This window comes from Aspergillus bombycis, assembly GCF_001792695.1.
Source record: "Aspergillus bombycis strain NRRL26010 chromosome Unknown contig00013, whole genome shotgun sequence".
Taxonomy (NCBI): domain Eukaryota; kingdom Fungi; phylum Ascomycota; class Eurotiomycetes; order Eurotiales; family Aspergillaceae; genus Aspergillus; species Aspergillus bombycis.
The window spans coordinates 161,887-182,704 of NW_019170015.1; the positions used below are offsets into that span (position 1 = coordinate 161,887).

The window sequence follows — 20,818 nt, forward strand, 5'->3', positions numbered from 1 at the left end:
CGATTGAATGTATGATCCAACGGGAAAACCGCGTCCTACAATGGTGTAGCAAAGTTGGAGATATTCCCTCAACGCTGATAACAAATCAATGGTCGCACAAATTTTGCAACTGGGCTCCTCATGAGGTGATCTCGAAGCAGCCCTTGTGCGTCCATATTTGAAGGTTGGGGCAGGGCTTCGAAACATTTCGATAAGGATGGCCAGGGATGATGTACTCAAGGTAATGAGAATGCTCGCTGGATGGGAGTAACTGGAAAAGCTCAAACAGTGAACTTATTTTGTATTACGAATACCAGGAGCAATTCAAATGAGATAGATATTATCCATCATATGTAACACGCGAACTCCTGTTTCAATAGTTTGCATATACTAACCCCACATCATCGCATAGGCAGTTGTAGACTCATGGCTAGGCGGATGTGACAACGTGACATCTGGATCAGCCGCTTGAGCCAGGGAGGCATTGATCCTTTGCTGGGCTTGTTGGCAGTCAGTGTAGTGTGGATCCTTGGGCTGGATTACAGTTAGGATACAGGTAAAGAACGTGTTTAATTCCGGAATCACTGTTCTTTGGCCAAATGAATCCAATCTGCTTGTGGTTTGGCTTGACTGGGTAAAGGGAAGTGAGGCCAGTATCTTTGCGCTTGGAAGTCCGTATAGAACAATCTAAGAGGAATTCTCGTCGGCATTTTGTCTTTTGATGTACGTTGGGGTTCACATTGAACGGGTCAAACATAAAAGACTTCAGTAACTCACTCTCCATGCGTAATCGGAACGATACTCTTCTAGCCTACCCAAAGACTGCGCTCCACATATCATCGTCTCGAGTGTCTTTCGACACATCTCCCCGAGAGTGTAGACCTGTTCGTACAGCAGATGCTGCCAGATGTATACTTTTGTGTATAAGTATTCCAAATAGGCTATTAATAGGCCATAGCCTTGATTAGGCAAGCTCTCCATTTGCCAACTCTCCGGCTGTACACCGCTAGAAACTTTCAACCATTGCCACACGCCCTCTAGCAGTCGGTTCATATTTCTAAAACACATCAGCGCGTACATATACACTATAAAAGAGCCCCGAGACGTACTCAGGTGCGGAGCCTTCTTGGCTGCCATGTAATGTCGACCTCGCAACCTGAGCGTCTTCGCGTACTACGCTCATGACAAAACTGGCTTTTTCAACAAGTGATGCTGGGGAAGACAGTGAGTGACCCAGCCTAATTGAGATATAGTGGTTGATCTCGTCAGCAGCAGGGAAAGACAAAACAACGTCGTCTAAATCCATACAGTACTGCCTTGGGATTCGTGGTGGTTGATTCATTAGTGTTGTTATAGCCTTGTCCAGAGTATATGCTGTCAAGAACAACTGTTGGCGGATATGCATCGCTGTAATGACCTGGTTCCTTGAAGATGGTTTGTGCAGCCCAATAGTAAATAGTACGTTTCCAATATCCCCTAACCTCCGCCAAACACATCGACCTATCGAATATTGAGCTCATGGTTTAGGACCAACCATCACAAATATAGCGATATCACTCACTTTGGCCGCCGTAGATTCGAATCAACAACATGAGGTCTTGGATTAGAAGCCATAAGTATAGTTCAGTTTTGGTGCCGGTCATTTCCTGAAACCTTATACATGTGTTGACGGCATGAGTCAGGTCTTTTAGGATCGTCTCCCTTGCCCAAGAACCTGGCTGCGATGCGTCACTATCGAAATCAGATAGGTCATGTCTTATAGTTAGGGACAGAGCGACGGTAGAATATATGATACCAATTACGTCCCACCGCAGGCAATCCTGGCCATCTAGGCCTTGTGGAGTGTGACCGCGGGAGCTGAGGTAGTTGGCCAGCCATCTCGGAGGGACTTTAGAGTTATGGAATACCCTGTCCACAGTTTCAAAAATCCGAGTGTTCACGTGCCCAAGGGATGTATCCAACTGCGATTGCGTGAGATAGGCAAGAAAGGAGCAGATGAGTGGTTTCATAAGGAAACCGGGGGTATCTGGTGGGAGAGAGTCTAGGAGCTGTTGGAACGAGGCAGAGCGTTTAACATAAAACAGAACCTGATAGGCAGCGGAGATTGTTTCCAGATCATCAGGGGATTGACCCATATACGGATTAGGAGCACCGCTGGCTTGGGCAGCATTGTCGATAGAAGGGCACTTTGGTTGTTGAGGCTCCATGCACAAATTTCTGGCAAGTCACAGCGCCGATGCGATATTGGCAATTGATGGGGGCAGCTCGGAGCACCGACCGTAAATAGACCACTTCCATCTTTTCTACGTTCTCCAACTCAAGCAAACCTGCTTCTGGGACAATTAGTCACATTTGATCCATGTCTCAATTGCTGATCTCTCTGGCATGGACTTTGGGATGCCGCTGCCGCTGCCACTGCCCCTTGGAAGCAAGGTGTGGCATACTGTGAACATTCCTAAACCTTGCAGCACGTCGCTTAAGATCCAGTCAACCGTGGTACTGCCAGCCACGGCTGTCCATTGCAAAAAGCACTACTATTCTGTCGAGACTACCAGCATACCGTAATGCTGCGTCTACGATGGTTCAGCCAGCCTCGATATCGTCGTGATTGTGTTCCGTAAGTACACGTTAGCTGGCTCCCAAAATAGTACACTGTATGCTAAACCATCGTTATCGTTAACTTGGCTGGCTGAGAACTGAAAGCTCATAGATCCTGCGTAGCTTAATTTAGAGTATGGTGATGCAACCGTCGTATTATGATCTGGACCACAGCCAGCCACTTTGGCGCGTACCCACCCTCAAGCCGGAAAATGAATCCGTTAAGTCAGCCGCCTCGCAATACTTACAATTTTTTGGTTACTTTAGAAATATTAAGTTTGAATGCGAGCATTTACGGCTGTTCCCTTTTTATTCAATCGAGCTTGAAAAGATAGGCCTTGGGAAGTATAGATAGAAGATCTTCTATAAACTAATGGGATTAGCTGTGAAAAATAGCCTTTCACTACCCGCGGGCCGCAAGCTGACGTACCGCTGGGATCCGAGCCCTAATTAAAGACATTAAGCGTTGGCTGGAAACAGCTTGGAACATGATAACTGAAGCGAGGCCCACCCGTTCCCAACAGTGGTGGTGGTGTCAAAGTGTCATGCATTCGAGGGTCCGTCATGGTGAATGCCAGCCTTCCGAACACGGAAGCCTAATTTGAGAGGACACATTGTCATATATCCAGCCCGTTAACTCGACCACCTTCTTCCCTCTTTAGAGGTTAACAATGCCTAAAATCCAATCTTCACATCGTAATCCCGGCAGAAGAACATATGACGACGGATCAACATACAATGATCCGTCGTAATGGCAGGAGGAGCTCTTGTGAGCCTTGTCGGAAGTCGAAGATTAAATGCGACCATGAGTTCCCCATATGTCGGAGATGTCAATATCGTGGTATGACGACAAGTTGTATATATCATCCAGCGCCAATGACCCGATCGGACTCTCGACAGCAGCGTCGTCATCACGACCCTCAAAGACTGTCGCGGCTCATTTCGTCCCCTACAGCTCATTGGAATCGCAAGGGCAGAATCACTGAAGATTTGTACGTTTCGTTCTTGCTATTTGTCGGGTTATATGACTGGCGTTGGACACTGGCTGGTAAAGTGGCGGTGATAGAACAGGGGAGTGACCTAGCAGGCATGGGCTCGACCGGAGGGGAGGGGGTCTTAGCGACCAGGATAGCCCCGTATAAATTTATGAAGTGAATACTAACTTCGTTTCTCAGGCAGGTCTCTCAAGGGGGGTTGAACACCCAGTCTAGTGGTATAAACGGGGCCAATTACCCGTTGTTCTCACCTTCCATTCGTGACATATGCACCACAGACATCCAACAAGGATCTACGCTCTTAAAACGTCTTAACGATATCTCAGCCCTCACAAAGCTCACAAAACAGTACGTCCAATTGCAGAGCCATGTGAACCCAATCCCAGCTTTTCTGGCACAAACGGTCATTGCGTCCTTAGAAGAAGAACCTTCAATCGAAAAAATGAGCACCGGAGATCAGTTGGCAAAGTCAATTATGATTACCGGGAATACCTGTCGAGAACTAGATCTGGGGATATATATCTCTCCCGATAGCCTCTGCAAAAGGTTCACGGGGCCTGCACTACGCTGGGAAACGCTGGGACTGCTATTCACATGGGCCACACTTGCTCTGCTACATTCCCCAGTGGATGACAGGGTTGCTGCAAACTTCATAGCGACTCAGGGTACTAACAAAGCTTCATGCGTTTCGACAATGATGCACAGCAGTAATCTATGTATCTCGCTATGTAAAGAATATGCACCTGCAAATGAGGTTCTCCTGTGGTTGTTGCACGAAAGTCTGGCCCTCACAGCACAATTCTATGGTGATTACAGTAAGCCTCCTTGAACACACCCATCAAGCCGTCATAATCGCACCGAAGGCATCACAACGGTTCTATAACACGCTTATCGTTCTAGGTCATCAGACATGGCAGCGCCTAGGCGACCTAGCCACTGAAGCCCTAGACCCGACCATAGTCAAGTTTGGCGCAGGTAACCTTTCAGTCCCCTTTTTCCTTGCCCAGTCACGAAGCAAGATTATAGCTTCTGCGTATTGGATAGATAAAAGTTTGGCGAGCTTCCAAGGTCAAATCCCGCGAATTCCTTACCTCCCGCAAGATTTTGAAATCCCACTTGATATGGATGACGGTGCGCTTCTCGCAGAGGGATTTCCTCGCTCAAAATCGCTACAATCGTGTAGCAGTGAGAGGAATCAATCAGAGTCTCCCTGCCCTGCTACATATATCCGCGCCAGATATATCTTGGGCGGTTTTCGAGATGAGCTCCTTCGACTGTCCCACGCAGTGTCTACTGTCAATAGACTCCCAAAGCTAAAGTAAGCTATGGATTCTTTTTATTCATCGTTCGCTATATGTTACTTATGGTTTTCTAGTGATTTATCTTGGCGCTATAGGGCCACTTGGCTGGAGATGCCGAACAATCTGCATTACAAAGACACCGACCAGGTCGAGGCGATGCCCTACATGACCTCCTTCCCACAGCTACTACTCTTCTTGGATTTTCTTCAGGGTGAATATCTTATCTATAAAGAGATCAGTAACATTATTGAGAGCATGCGACCTCAGCTTCTCTGGCACTGCAAAAGGACCCTCAATATAGTGATCAGTTTGTTTGCTTCCCCTAAGATGAGGGCACAGACTAGTCCGCTGGAACGTATCCGCGTTGTGAGTTTTCTGTCCACCATCTAGACTAGTGGCCAGGGCTTCTCAATAGACTAAGACCCTCCTCTTCATCTGTCAGGGAGTATTACATGGTGTCCCGTGTGCCGAGTACCTTATCCTCACCCTGAAGGAGTACAATGAAAACAACGACTTACATGGTCATTCACCATCTCCAGTGGAGCTTATACGCAATATCAGTGCTCTCATCAGCTCCCTGGAGCACGAGTATCATTCTTATGATCAGCTTAGCCTTTCCTACGTCAGCACTTATAGGAATCTGGAGTGCGCCCTTAATGACATTCTTGAATCGAAGCAGATATGTGCTCTTGGCTGCGGTGCCGATACTAGTTCATCGATCAGTTCCCCTGGTTCTGGGATCTTGGGAAACGACAACAACATTGGAAGTGAGTTAATTGGTTGGACGGACGACTTTAGGTGGGATATGCAATGACTAAGTGTACAATCGGTTTCACTGGAGTGTAAATATTAGAAATGGACAAATTCACATACCCTGGTCTGGCTAAAGGATCTATCAAATAATGTTTAGTGCAAGAAAGTATGGGCCGGGGGCTTTCCCTTTTTTGGTTTCTGGCAGTTATAGCTGTTTCGAAAGGAGGTTTGAGATGCCTCAATCTTTTTTGTACTTGGATAAAAGACTGACAAAATTGGTAATTTTATGAACTATCTGTAACTACAATCTCTATCATCTGGGTTTGAATGGAACCAATGAGTGTGAGATCAATTATTTTTCTAGGGCATCTAAACACCCCGTATATAGCTATCAACAATGATATATCGCGTTGATACATTTCCGTACAAACACAGGGGCTGAATCGTGGAGCAGGTCACAGTTTGAATGGTAGAGAAATATCAATTATTCCTGTCCATTATATATAACTTATAAATCTTCGTATCCAATATTTCCTTTCCACCTTAGCAAGAAGTCTTCTCTCGCTTCTAGAGTCACTTTTGGCTATGTAACAGGGCGACCTTTCGTACTTGAACAATCACTGTACCAGTTGCCAGACCCTAGACTTGGTGAATGAACGCGGTCAGTAGGAGACATGTATTCTCTTACCAGCTCGCTCAATAATCAGCTTGTAATATGTAGATAGAGATGAATAACATAGACTTACCCGTGACGTAGCCACAATGTGGTCACCATCCCTCAGTCGAGCAAGAGCGGCCTTTGAGCCAGGAATAGCACCAGCAACTATACATGTACTATTGCTCGATTTGTCAAATGATGCAGACTAAACATCAGACCACCGGCTCTGGTTTAAATCTTGCCAGTGGAAGGCTTGCCTCTCTTGCAGCTCCATTCATCATTGATTGCGAGATATGCGAATGTTGGAGCATCTTTTTCCATCTATCTTGCCGGTATTGTATCTACTCATAGGGATACTTGCTCTTCTCCTTCCGTTTGAGCCGTCAAGTATGGACATAGCAAGCTAGGATGTCGTGTCTCGACCACAAGACCAGCGATCTTTAATGGCGCGATGGTCGAAAGCTGAGACCAGTCTATAACTAGTGAAATGAGGTGTCTTTTAGTATGAGACTTATGAGTCTTTGTGGAGGATGGAATCATCGGAACACCAGCCAGTAAACCTACACAGCCATGTATTAGCCTCCATTTAGTATGCGTTTGGATGTGGTACTGGTTTGGCCTTTCTGTAGAATTGTGTCGATCGCATTTAGGCATGGCAGGTAGTGCATGAACGCCCTTGAGATTAATGGCTTGAGACAGTGGAACAATATATGTGTGAGGATATAGATATACGTTTCAAGAGGCTCATACTACCTTTCCCATACTTTATCATTAATTGACTGGCCACAAGACATTATACGGTATAGTATAGTCTCGATGCGCAATTACTCTCCGTGGTAAGCTACATCTTACCAGAATGATCTATGATTGCAGGAGACATTAGTCGTATATCAGATAATACTATCAAAACATCACCATTGAACGCGTAGGACATTTACTCAATACAGAACCGACACTATTTCAGGGAAGGCCGGGAAATTTTCATATATATTCGGTGAGAAGGCAACGATAAGAAGAGGATGCGTAAAGCAATGCACTTACGCAAACCCCGACACATAGCACTCCATACACCGCCGATTCTACCTGATTGCGAATCCGATGTTATAGAATAGGCATTTAGCAGAAATACCCAGCACTTCAACCTATTAGCCGACGGGTAAACTCAGATGATCGAGGGCTTGGCCGGTCAGCCGGTCAGCATAGTTGGGATCAATGAAATAGCCGATATTCGCGATTCACTTTGCTCATGTTACCTTCGCTATTACTGGTGAGGCGTAATGGGCGGTATTCGTGTCCCCCCCCCCGTACAGATACTATTGAACTCCAAGCTAAGCCACTCCCCTTCCCTCCAGTAAAGCGTCCACGTGCTGATGTGCGTTTCCAATACTATGCATCTAAGATATGCACGACGATGATCAGACTAGAGCATCGCCCCACTCAGATGACCCCCACTCAATCTAGCTAATATGTAAAATAAATGATAGTCTGCAGGCCTTGTTGGATACTACTGTAATCTAACCGTTCGCCTAGTCTCGACCGCTCCGTCTCACCTTGCATACAGAAAATGGGGTCCAAGTTCATCAGCTAAAAATAACAGCGACAGGATGAAGAAGCTTTTGTGACGATGGGATTGATATTGTTATACTTGGGGTTAATATTAGCCAGGATGGTGGTTTCAGGTGAGTCGGGGTCGTCTTTCGGTCGAGCGAGTAGAAATAGCTTGTATAAGTTTCCTAATAATCATACAATCGATAAACAGATATCGGCAGTAATAAATTTATAGCTGTTTAGTTATGTGATAGACTATATTATAGGTATACGTCAATTTTTCTCTTGTTGGTTCGCTAACTACCTTTCAAACACTTCGGACTCGCCGAATAGACGGTCTTGCATTTCGATCCACTGCTCTCTAACTTTAAGCGCTAGCTTTTCGTTCTCAATCTCCATTTTACGTATTTCCTCCTCTTGCTTTCGGAGATTCATTTCCTTTTGTTTGACTTCTGCCTCCCTTTGTCGAACATCTACTTCAAGCTTTCGAAGCTCAAGCTCTTGACGTCTTTGTTCAAAAGTCAAGGCATTTGTTGGCGCAGCACCACGAAGGTCATGAGAGGGTCTTATTGGCCTAATTGATTGATAAGTATACCTGAAGCGGGTGATAAGCACTGGAGACATACTCGTTATCATCATTCTGTGAAGTTAATCGGGAGGCGGATCTTGCACTTCTTTGAGCTGGTGGAGGTCGTGGTAGAGCGGTTGTTAAGTAGCTGGCGAGGTGCTCGTTATGGCCATCCTGTGCAGTAGATTGGGGGGCGAGCCTTGCACTTCTTTGAGCTGACAGAGGTCGTGGTAAAGTAGTTGATAAGTAGTCGGAGATATACTCGTTATCACCATTCTGTGAAATAGGTCGAGAGGCGGGTTGTGCACTTCTTGGAGCTGACAGAGGTCGTGGCAAGGCGGGTTGGGTTTCAACGAGACTAGGTGAAGAGGACCGTTGACGTTTGCGGCTACCTATATAGATGATTTAGTTGATAATTATCTATTGAGAAATTGACCATGAATCAACACACTTACTTTGAGTCCTAAGAGAGGTGACAGAGTCGGGGGCGGTGGTGGATGTTTATGCACACCGTGCGAAGTAAACAAGACATATGGACATTGATTGAGATCCACTGGAACCAAAGCGTTAAAAGTAACATCACAGGTTGTACGCTTTAATTGGCCCAGTCCCTGAGGATGAAGTCGTTCTTTTACGCAGTTAGCAGCCGGCTATTAAACTCTTTATGGCCTATAGGTAACCTACCACAATGTTTCCGTCGGGACGTTAGAGGCTCAAAAACACGGCAATCTTCAGTTGGTGGTAAAATATCTTTATTAAAAAGATCTTCAAGAAACTGTCGGTCGATAACCGCATAACCTCGTAATGTTTCCCTGTAATGTTTTGCTCCAACAACAGAGGTTTCATTGATACAGCCAATATAGCAATATAGGATATGCATTCGCCATCAATTATCTAGAGCAGTTAGAGAGTACTTAAGAACCACTTATGAGCACACAAAGCTTACCATTTGAGTATCTTTCTTCCTGAAGACTGGCTTACATGTAGAAACTTTGTCGATACAGGCGTGGCCCTTTTGGAAGAGATTCAGTCTCGACCGATAGTAACTATAAGTAGTAGTTAGTGATTAGTTGATAAGTAGTTGAGGGAGTTAAAAATACTTGTACGCATTTAGCCTGCCCTGGTCTTTTTCTAACATCTCAGTCTCCCTCTGAGCTTTTAGGATTTCCTGCCAAAAGGTTTCATCCACAGAGGTGTGGTGAAGAGATCGAAGCGCGGGACTCAAAAATTCACATGCATAGATCCCAGAGCATTTCCAGTTCCATTTTATGGCGCGGCAAGTAAGAAATGGGCTAAACACTGGCCGTCTCGGCCCATGGCACACGCTTCTTGCATACTGAATCTAGAATTACTTAGTAGCCAGTCATATATGTAACATCACTTAGTATTTACCTCCTTTACAACTTGCTCCATTTCAGTTTGTGATCGTCCCCTTGTGGAAACAACATATGTATATCCATGGATATGGCTTCTTGGGTACTCTGGTAGGTCATTGGTATATTCTACTTTCAGCGTTGTAAGGCCATGGCCTTTGGCTTGTGTGAGTTGAATAGGAATAGTAGCTGGTTCCTGTATTAAGTACTTAGTAACCAATTGGAAACTGCTTGCAAAGTACTCTAGAACTAGTTTACCGTCACCCCAATACCCGAGTTATTTTCAGAACGACGCCCATCCACATTGATAATAGGATTACTAGATTCCATGAAGTGAGAGAAAAAGGTAAAAATCGGAAATATTGAAAGTATGTTGTAGCTTCTTGGTAGCTGCTTAAATGTTTCGAATAAAATTAGGAGACAGAAAAAACGTAGGTAGGAAAATAAATTACACATAGTTATGTACAGTACTAGTTAACTAATCGGTTAGCTCGTGCTTATTAATATGATCGAGTGTCACGTGGCAGGTGTGATGCAAGAGCTACTGGAAGCTCGCGTCCTCTGTGTACTATCGTTAATGTACGGAGTACTCCATACTGCCTGCTGCTTTCTATTGCTCAAGCCATTATTCGTGAATAGACTGACAAGGTTTGGCCGGCTATACATACCCATGTTGGCTGCTCGAATCCTTCTACAGGTCTAAAGTAAGAGTATGAGTTTTCAAAGTCGGCTAATTCATCATAAATCGACCGATTGGCCTAGTGGTTACGGCGCTCGCTTTACAATGTGAACGCGAGAGATCGCAGGTTCGATCCCTGCATCGGTCATTTCTTTTTCTACCCCGATAATGTTTTATCACTGTCCACTTCTTTTTTGATTATTTTTCTTTAATACACTCACAAGATATCGAGTTCCCAGTTGAATAAAACATATCCATTCTATCCACATATCTAAGGGCCTGTTCGGTGTTTGTAACTGTCGTTAAAAGCAAGATATATATATCCAGTAGCATCTTCTACATCGCTCAACCACCTCCAAATCAATCCATGTCAGTATCTTCATTATCCCCAGATTCATAAATATAAAGTCCCAAGCACCTGGAATACCCCATCTGTGACAATCAAAGCCGTCTAACCCTGTATTATAGTAACAGTACTCAACCACCATACCTAGCCAACCAACACACCTCAAACCGCAACAATCAATCTATACGAAACTCAACGTAAGCACTTGAGCAGGCGAAAGACCATCACAAAGCCGCTAGCTGGTGAAACATGAACCCAGAGGACACAAGACAAGAGACAAGAGACCAAAGCCCTTGTCCTACCCCTCACTGCCACAGGTCCTACCAACAATGTCCGACTTGTTCCTGAGCAAACCGCTAATCTGTAGAGAACAAACAGACCCCAACTTCGAATCTTATTATCATATACCAACAAAACAAAACAAAACAAAATGAAACTGATACACCAACAAAAAGCTAATTCAAACACAGCCCTCACACTAACAAACTACTACATTATAAACAGTACCACCCCAAACCAACCAAAAACCTACTCCGTAAAATACCATACCTACCAACCTACTACAGTATAAAATTACCCTAAAGAAAAAATAAAATCTTCAAACTCTGAGTCAACCTAAGACAAGACAAACACCATGCCATCACAATCTCCCCCACTATGATAAGAGACTCCCATGGAAATGTAACCCCTCAATCTCACCTCACCGTAGCGTACCGCACTGAAACCAAACTAAACACAGCCGCAAAAAGCCAGCCGGCCCCATTATGTCGCCTTATCGCGTATGTCAAGGGTAATAACTAACTAGAGGGGGGGCCGTCCGTTCTAGAATGCTTCCTTGGTGGAGATGAGGCGTTTTGCTTCGGAGGCTTTTTGGTCATTTATTTTTTTTCTTTTAATTTGTTGGTGGATTCATTGGGTTGTGGTGGTGGTGGTGGTTACATGGCGGCCCGATGTGGATTCTTTTTTTTTTTTTACTTAATTTGTTTTCCCTTGATTTTTAAGCATTACAGTATTCTGGTTTTGAATTTGTATTTGGTGATTGTTTTAGCTATCTTTTATTCATTTGGTATTTGTATTTGATAAGGGAGTGGTGGCATGGTTAGTTACTAGTAGTATATTCAAGCTGGTAATCAATCTTATTTTCATATGATTAGCATATGATTGGCATATGATCGATTTACGTATTCCTGCAGCCGGTTCCAGTTCACCAATCTCCCAAACTAGCAGTGCATACTATATCGGTCCCAACCTGACAATTATCCTAGGAAGAACATGATCCTGCATGGCTAGGGCCCACCTAGATAGATAATCCTGTACATAACCATGAGGACATCGGTTGTTAATCCCGGTTATAGTGCATACAGCATACTGGCAATGTATAGCTCGTTGGAGAAGTGGCTTGCTTCCATAACTGGGATATTCTTTCGAGAAGCGCTTTCGACGCGTGATTTGGCTGTTGTGTATCTGTATTTATTCAGCTTATCGAGTTGTGTGTCTCTTGGGCTGGGGGCGGAGTCGATATAAGGGCGGGGTAAGATAAAGTTAAACTGGGGGGGGGGGGGGGGTTTGATAGGAGTTTGGTTGAGGGAGGTTGTTTTTGATGTGATGAATATAGAACAAGATATGTCTCGGGGTCACTGGTGTCGAAGAACCTACAGGTTGATATTCAGGGTTCATTCACTATACGGTGACTTGGACAGAGAAGGAAAGGAGAGAGAGAGAGAGAGAGAGAGAAGTATGCTCTATCCCGCTGATTCGGGTGTTGTATGCTGAGTTTCCAAATGTAATATCTAAATCCAAGTATGTACTATATAGCTATAGCGATACCTATGCTACGATAGTATAACCATGCATAGTTATACTTCCAGTGTTGTACAGGAGAAACTTCCACGTAACAAACATAACCAAAACCACGAAAGAAGCGATACATGGTAGCCATCACGTTTCATCCACACGAAACCGAGATTAAACTCAGTATCAGCTACAAAGAAAAGACAAGGCGCCCAGTCCGGTTCGACAAACTATCCACGAGGACAGCGGGCCCATTTACAAGGCTGATGGATTATGCAATGTCAGCAATAGCCATGCTTTGCTGGCTGTTGGGCGGGTTTGTTTTTTATTTTATTTTATTTTATTTTTATTCTGTTATCTTTGGTATTACGGACATTTATATTGGTTTGTTGGTTTTATGTAGGTGATAGGATGATAAGATCCTGTGTCATGAGGGTGTTGATGCGGGGATGCTTGTGCAACGTGTGAGGCTCGTTGGTTTCCTGGTTTCTGGTTTTGAGTTGGGTTGGATATGTTTTCTTGGAAATGTAGCTGTCTTATCTATCTTACTGGCGTTAGTGGTCGGGTTGGAAATCAGGGTTTTGGGCGTTTGCAGTCGACTGCTTATCAACTTGGTTTTGATAATACTTCGTTGGACAGTGCGGATGCTACATTCCATGACTCTCCATACGCTCCTCCGTACGCTACACCGTGCTCAGACTTCGTCGTCATCGACCCCGTGTGCATACTGATCGGATATTATTTGCGATCAGTGGAATGTTGTGTCTCATATTCAAGAAACGGGGACCTGTCCAGTGAGGTCATCGGGGATTGACAGCATGGATCAAGATTGACCGACTGATCGTTGTCGTCGGTGGCTGTCGAGATAGATCTGCCATCGCACTCTGCTCTCGGTCCCCAAGGGCTAGACTCAGCGAAACCTGTTTCCTGCAGTGCCGATCGTTGAAGGAGTGGAGCTTACATGAATCATACTGTCCTGCTGCTTAGCGAGGGCTCAGCCACAAGACAGGTACTAGCCACATCGCCCGAGCCACAGTGGTGGGGGGGGAGGGTATGTGGGAGGTATGTAGATCCCAAATCGACCTATCCGTTGCAATGCATGAGGGGCCACCCCGGGGTTTGGGTAGATAACATCCAGATGGGGACAGCTGCAATAGTTATGCACTGTATTCATCAGCTTGCAGAAGGCGCCACAATCCACATACCTTAAGTGGGTGCGATGTGGCGGTTATACTTTCTGATAGAACGAAGTATCTTTGGGTCACCCCGTGCAGAGCTCAAATGATCAGCCGGGGAAGCGGTGGTCGACGCGTCCGTCAGGACTCAGAAGTCCTTTTTTTTCTCCCTTGTCACGAAGCTCGCAACCGAGAACCAGGAAAACCAACCCGGGGGAAGCGGAAAGGACTATCCGCCAGCTCCATCGGCTGCAAGGAGTCGACACCTTAACACCTTCAACCTTTCCCCCGGACTCGGACCACATTCCGCAATGTGCAAGCTCTGTGCCTTTGCGCTGGGGCCCATTCTCTTGCCCGAAATAGTTGTTACAGATGAAGACGTGTGCTGGGTGGCGATTAAACCCCGGACAAAGCCGCGGGAATGTTGTGCATCCTTGAGTGAAGATCACACAGCTCCCCTCGCCTACGGTTGTGTACCCCATCTTTTTTTTTTTATTTTTGTGAACGTTTTCGGCCATCCCTGGCGGCGGCGGACACACTGGGTCTGGGGTATCGTGGATTGGGACCATGATTCAGAAATACGGGTCATATGTCTGTGTTGGCTGGATTTTCTGGGGATATGTCGCCCCAGCGTTCGATCCACGATTGAGTAACTGAGCGGCAAGACATTTGACTACGCTGACTCCGGAGTCTCGTGTTCTTCAGCCTTCACTGCCATCTTGTTGCTCGCATGGCAGCTTCGTATCCAATAGTCGATCAGGCGGTGTATCACCGCCCTTTGCGATGCGTCGTCGCCGAGCCGGCAATCCCTGCGGGGATGGTACTTTGGCAGCTGTGGCAAACATGGTACTCCTGTCGCCGGGGAATATTATTCAATATGTAAAACATTTTAATAAACATCAAATACTATTGGGATAGTCGATGCAGTTGCAGAAACAACCGGACGGGGGCGGCGGCAATGCAGGGTTGGACCCGGGATCATGGGATGAGATTCGACCTATCGTTCGATCGATCCTGCGATCGGATGTAAACAGTAGGGGGTCTGAACACCCGGGAATGGTCGGTGATATGGAGGACAAAGGTACTTTTAATTGTCAGTACCTCCATCTATCACGGTCGGCATGTATGTGGTGACCCTCTCTGCAGATGGATACAGAGGAATGGACAGGTGGTCGTCATCAAGGTTGTGTGATGAATGCTGAATCGCAAACCCATGCCAAATAGTAAACGAGAACACAGGAGCCAGCATATGAATCCTCGTCCACCAATGGGCGGACGTGTATTGGGGGTTTTCTCGGAAATGCTCAACACACCCCAGGACACTGAGGAAAGGACGCCGGGGATGCGGCAAGAAGCTATGAAAAGGGAAGCGATCCCCATACTCTCCTCACCCTTGGGACCGCCGGCTTCTCCTTCCGCCTTTCCCGAGTCTGGTTACCTTTGCGGGAAGGAAGGGGAAGTGAGAACCCGGCAGTTGGGTTACAATTGCCCTAAAGGGGGAACATTCATTATTCAGTAGGCGGCGATCGTTTGGGACCCAGTTTTATTTTATTTTCTTTTATTTTTAAAATATATTTCCTTTTTTGGATATTGTCGAGGAGGGAAGTGGGGGAAGGATTCCGACATGACGGTTCGATCGTTTCGCGGGAGACGGAAATGCTTTCCCCGGGGTAGGGATGTTTAATAATAATTAGGTTCGTTTGAGCTGAACTATTGATGGATCGTGATTGATAGTATCTGATTAAAATTAGGTGGTGCGGACGACGGGTCTAGACTCGAGACACTCTTGCCGAGGCTCCAGCCGACCGTACCTTCATCAGGTCTGGGGAAGCTCTCGCGCACACAAAGATCCCGTTTACCTGTCAACTGGCTGGGCGGGCGGGATCGGTCTGGCATCTCCGTAGTTCGTACTTTGTCAATGGATTGTAGTGATTTGTCACACATTTGGAATCGTAGGGAAAAAAAAGATCTATCGGCACATGGGTTGCTGGAGCCTGATGCATACCATTTGCGAGGTACGTATGCTGGGTACTTCTCAAACATGGGCTGAAAAAGGGCCTTGGAGGAATATGATGGATCCTCCTAGGAAACTAGAGGCTACTTCCTAAGACACCAACCAATTCAAACCACACCAATTTGGGCAGCAACAACAGCGTCAAGGGGGCAATAGGGGTTCTATCCCAAAGCTCTGGTCGTTGGAACTCCATCACGATCACCATCTGATCCAGTTGGCCGGGCCTCGCGCGACTTTCGCCCGATTGCCGAGGGCTCGATTTAACCACGAGCTTTCCCCTGATCCCCCAGTGCGAAACCTAGCACCATCACATCCAGCTCCATGTAGCCTCGGCTGAAGTGCGCCCGTAGCATCGGCGACCCGGCTCACAGCTCGCCACTGTGAGGCTCAGATTTTATCCGCGGTCGCTTTATTCTTGAACGTGATAATTTCGCCTCTGCACTGGCGGAGAAAAACGGGAGAAAATCTTCCGCCTCATCTTTCCCTAACTGGGGCGAATTCCGGAGGAACGTTTTGGCTACGGAAAACCGGGGCCGTTGCAACTTGGAACTACGTGGAGCAGGGCCGCATCATCCATCGTTAGTAGTTAGTAGTAGTTAGTAATTACCCTTCACAGGAGCCTCGATGGAGTAATCACGGATGAATTCTCGGCTGTGCGACCAGGGGATTGTTTCTACTCCTGACTAGAAACGCGATCGGTGTTACGCTGGCGATAGTGTGGACGATCTGGTCGAGTCGCGGGGAAGTTCCGGCCGGTTTAAAGGATATCCAGAAATCCCTGGGTCAATGATCTTCCGAGGCGGTTCTCGTGGGGGATTAAAGTAGGCAGAGTAGCGAGCGCGTTCCATGGTTCTGATCCTGCTTGTCAAGGTCCTCAAAGTTACACCCCACGTAGAATTCGAAATCCAACGTTTCCTTGGACAGTTCATCTAGGACACGACAGCGGATGAAGAAACAAAAAAAAAAGAAAGGAGGAAGAAGCGACAACGGGAGTGAAGAAAGAAAGAATAAACCGAGTCCCCACCGCGGATACCGCGCATGGGCTCTGGAACACATTTCGAAGGAACTCCGTCCGGTTGCAATCGATATGATTTCCTATTTTAGTTCTTTTCCACCCAGTTCATTGGGCCGCACGAGGCGACTAGATTTTTCTGGCGGAAAACGACACAACTAGGCGGAAAATCACCCCAGCTACGAAGTAGGTAGAATTACTACTGAATCACTACCGTCGCAACTATCGTTGTCGAGGAAAATCCATCGGTCAGGGATTGCCCAATTCCAGACCGCTAGAAGGATCCGGATTCAAGGAAAAGGATTGCAATGCGCGGTGTGAGTGAGTGAGCCGTGGCGTGCTGTAAATCGCAAGAATTGTTGGTAGATTTTAGGACATTGGTACAGGCGGTGACCTGATGTAAACTGCCGCTGTATTCCCCCCCCCCTCCTCCTCGAGATAGACATACAGCTCGACATACATCCGCCCGCAGTATTATGTATGCACGTTCACCGCGAGGATGTCAAACATTGAAGCGGTGTGCTTCATGCGCGGTCTGATTCGACTCCCCTCCATCCGCCACTCGCCTGGGGATGGGGAGGACAGTTCAATAATGTTACGGCGATCTACGCAGGTTGGAAGGAGCACGGACAGACAACTGTCTCGACAGCAGACCGCAAGAATCCGTTTCAGATGCACGAGAGCCCAAAATATATCATGATATCGGCGGCAGTGGGAAAATATGATAATATGATAACAAGATGATCGTGTTGGATCGCATAATCCTGAATGCGTCTGACCACCTTCACATTTTCTCACTCGACTGCGAAAAGTTGGGGGTCCCATACGGAGTCATCCGAGTCATCACCGAGACATATGATAAAGGATTACGATGACGGTGAAGAATTCCTCCGAAATAATTCCAGGCACCGAAATCAGGGACCGAGAAATCCATCGAGGGTTTGGAACTTGGGGGTGTACGCGGGTTTATTCTTACTTAGTCGGGTAACAGTTACGGGTAATAATACTCGAAAAGATTAAAAATAAGATAAATAAATAAATAAATAAATCATCCAGAATAATAAAAAAAAAATAATCAAATGAGTTTTGGGAAACTTTCACCCCCGTCTTGACTCACTCTTTGACGGTTTTTTTGATCCCCACGGGCCCCAACCCGATGTTCCCCGGCCCGCGGGCCGATGCTGAAAGAAATTCATCAAATAAATAAAAGAATATTAATTAAATCAATCCATCCGGAGCACTGGAACAAAAACCAAATTCAAATAAGAAAAGCGATAGATCCACGTCCGCTGACCGGGGTCTGCTGTCAAGAACTCACGACTGTCAGACTTTCATACACGCTCGCAACTCTTTGTCCAAACCGATTTTGGTGGTGGTACTTCTGCTCTTGGACTGATCAATTCGGGGTGCTTCATTATTCTGGAATTGAATGAATGAAGCGACGATACGAATCAATGAACCGATCAATGATTCGATCAGGCTGTGGTCGCCCTATCTGTCCAACTTACCTGTTCACCTTGCAACCCCTACCAGTCAATTCTTCATACAGAATACATCGTACAGCTGCCGGGACGCCCCTTCCGCCTGATCGTCGCGCTTGACTCGCAGTTGTCAGTTGGGTACTGGCCAGCATTACGGAATATTCTATGTGTCTTGAGGAATTCTCGACCGGTATTTTTGTTTGGCGATCATTTTTACTCACTGCCTGCTGATTGTGGAGCCTGCATTATTCTTTTTTTCTTTTTTTTTCCCTTGAAATTTAAAATAAATCAATTATTTTTTATTTTGGATTTTATTTTATTTGTTTTAAAGGAAAAAAATACGCATCACACCAACCCCCCCCCCGCGACGCCTTATCTGTTGGGATATGCAAGGGAGTCCAGACGCTTCCCCGATCGATCTGGACCCATACATATACATATCTCCTTTCCTTCACCACAACTTGACCCATTCACACAAATATTGGTGCCAGAGCTTATTACTATTTACACCCTCCCATTCCTCCCTTCCCTCCTTCTGGGTCCCTTCCCCAGACTTGTCGATCTTCGTCACCTTTATTATCTTCTGTTGCTCCCGCCTAAATCTCTCGTCAGCAACACACTCCTCTCCACTCTTCCATACTGGAGCTCAACCCATTATAACAGGCCATCACCGCCGCTTTGGCTTCTAACCTCATCTCTCTCCATCCACTATTCACACACACAAACACAATGAAGTACACCCGATCTTCAGCGATACCAATGTTTCCCCTCCAGGCCTGGAGTGGCAACGCGGCCAGTCTCAGATCCTCCCCCAGTGAGGCATCGACCAACACCGACCCGGTCGCCTTCAGCTTTGATACTACGTGGGACGGTGGCTCGCCTATTTCCACCCCGGCAGCCCCTCCACCTACTCCTCAGGACTCTCTACTCGATATTACACCCCGCAAGTGCTCCTTCTCTACAGCCTTTGGCATGAGCAACGCTTGTGCTTTTCCCTCCTGGCCCAACCGACCGGCTCTGATCAGCACGGACACCGAGGTCTCTACGGGGAGCGCCTACATCTCGGACGAGGAGCTTTGCTTCGATTTGACCCCCCAGTCGGAATCCGCCGTGGAAGAAGAGTCGGCCGTACAGGAGTCCGTCCGACCGGGTGACTTGACGACTGAACAGCAGATCCAGATGTTGCGCGCCGCTGCTGAAGAGGAAGCTCAGCGCGCCCGTTTCCTCGCCCAGGTCCAGGCGCACGCCCGGGCTCAGCAAGCCATGCGGGTGGCGCAGTTGGCAACCCAGGAGAAGGAAAATGCGAAGCGCAAGAAACGCCAGGGTCTCCCGCAGAAGAAGCGGCGGGCGCCGTCGGCCACTAAGGTGGTGATTCGTGCCTAGAGCTGTCAAATTCGCCTTGTATCAACATCTTGCTTCTTATCGATACCCCGCCTGTCGCATCGCCCCACGTTGTCTTCACTGGTTTGTTAGCGCAGCACTGTCGAACGATCGACAGAACATGGACTTTTCCAGACTGTTTCGAATTTGCGGTCAACGACTCCTTCAGCCGCGTTTCCCCGGTGTCGGGCGACCAATCGGAGCGACCGCCCTCTCGCCCAAAACAAAGCGCGTTGCAAGTATCAAAGCGCCGCAACTGAATCCGAAAGGTTTTCGCCAGAGCGAACATCGGATGACTGATGAGAACGGGCAGCACGTGCCTCGTCTTGACGGAGGGGCCGCGCTGGTTGGCTGCCCGTGGGGGTTACGCGCCATAGCCGGACGGAATTTCCGCCCACGGAGTGACGTGCCCGATTCGCTGCCTGATTTTCGTTGCTCTTGCTCGATTACTTAATTCCTCGTCGCTGTCGGCGCATCACGCGAAAATTGCCTGTCAAAATCCAAATGACCTTTCCCTTCCCCTCGGCGCCTCTTCAGTCGACTGCACGTTGGACAGGGTCCCTGCGCCTATCACCGAGCTGTCATCTCACCGCTACTGTCTGATGCCCTTCGGATCTTATCTCGCTTGACACCACCACCACCACCACGACTACTACTACCAACTATTCTTATGACTCACTCACCGGAAATGATGCTGGCCAAGGGCCTTGATTGTGTTTTTCGTTTGCCTGAACTTTCCTGTGACCCCGCTTGATGTTTACAATCTTGTTTTTTTTTTGTTTTTGTTTTTGTTTTCTGCGATGGCGTTGGTGGTTTTCATCATCCATGGTAGCGCTTCGGTTTTCTTTTATCCATTTCGGGAACTCTTGGTTCATGTTCAGCCTGCGGTTCAGGATTTCACAGCACTGTCCTCTGTATTTTTCTTTTTACACCTTAATACCCCCTTTTCCTGAATATTTTCTAGCGTCGATCCCATGTTCTCAGATACCCCGTCGTGTACCTCAGTAAGGTTGTTTTCTTTGTTGTTTCTCATACCCCGAGCGTGTTACACGAACAGCTCCCGCGTCGGCTTTTTTCCACGGTTTGCATTTGCATAGCTCAGCGACATACCCTTTCTTTCCTATTTCTCATGACTCTCTTAGCGACCATGGTTGTATCGTTTTATCT

General features: G+C 46.8%; 3 protein-coding genes across 3 annotated transcripts; 2 read left to right on the forward strand and 1 right to left on the reverse strand.

Annotated features, from left to right (window-relative positions):
• Positions 1 to 744: 744 nt before the first annotated feature.
• Positions 745 to 2,186, reverse strand: ABOM_002987 (uncharacterized protein; the record flags this gene model as incomplete). Its single annotated transcript, XM_022530117.1, has 4 exons — positions 745 to 1,036; positions 1,089 to 1,217; positions 1,288 to 1,479; positions 1,537 to 2,186. The coding sequence occupies 4 exons, from the start codon at positions 2,184 to 2,186 to the stop codon at positions 745 to 747; spliced, it is 1,263 nt and encodes a 420-aa protein (XP_022392580.1).
• Positions 2,187 to 3,453: 1,267 nt separating this feature from the next.
• ABOM_002988 (fungal specific transcription factor domain-containing protein) lies at positions 3,454 to 5,263 on the forward strand (the record flags this gene model as incomplete). Its single annotated transcript, XM_022530118.1, has 4 exons — positions 3,454 to 3,569; positions 3,753 to 4,387; positions 4,473 to 4,890; positions 4,948 to 5,263. 4 exons carry the CDS (start codon positions 3,454 to 3,456, stop codon positions 5,261 to 5,263), a joined length of 1,485 nt encoding a protein of 494 aa, XP_022392495.1.
• Positions 5,264 to 19,000: 13,737 nt separating this feature from the next.
• Positions 19,001 to 19,654, forward strand: ABOM_002989 (uncharacterized protein; the record flags this gene model as incomplete). The annotated part of the gene is made up of 1 exon (XM_022530119.1): positions 19,001 to 19,654. One exon carries the CDS (start codon positions 19,001 to 19,003, stop codon positions 19,652 to 19,654), a length of 654 nt encoding a protein of 217 aa, XP_022392488.1.
• Positions 19,655 to 20,818: the final 1,164 nt, after the last annotated feature.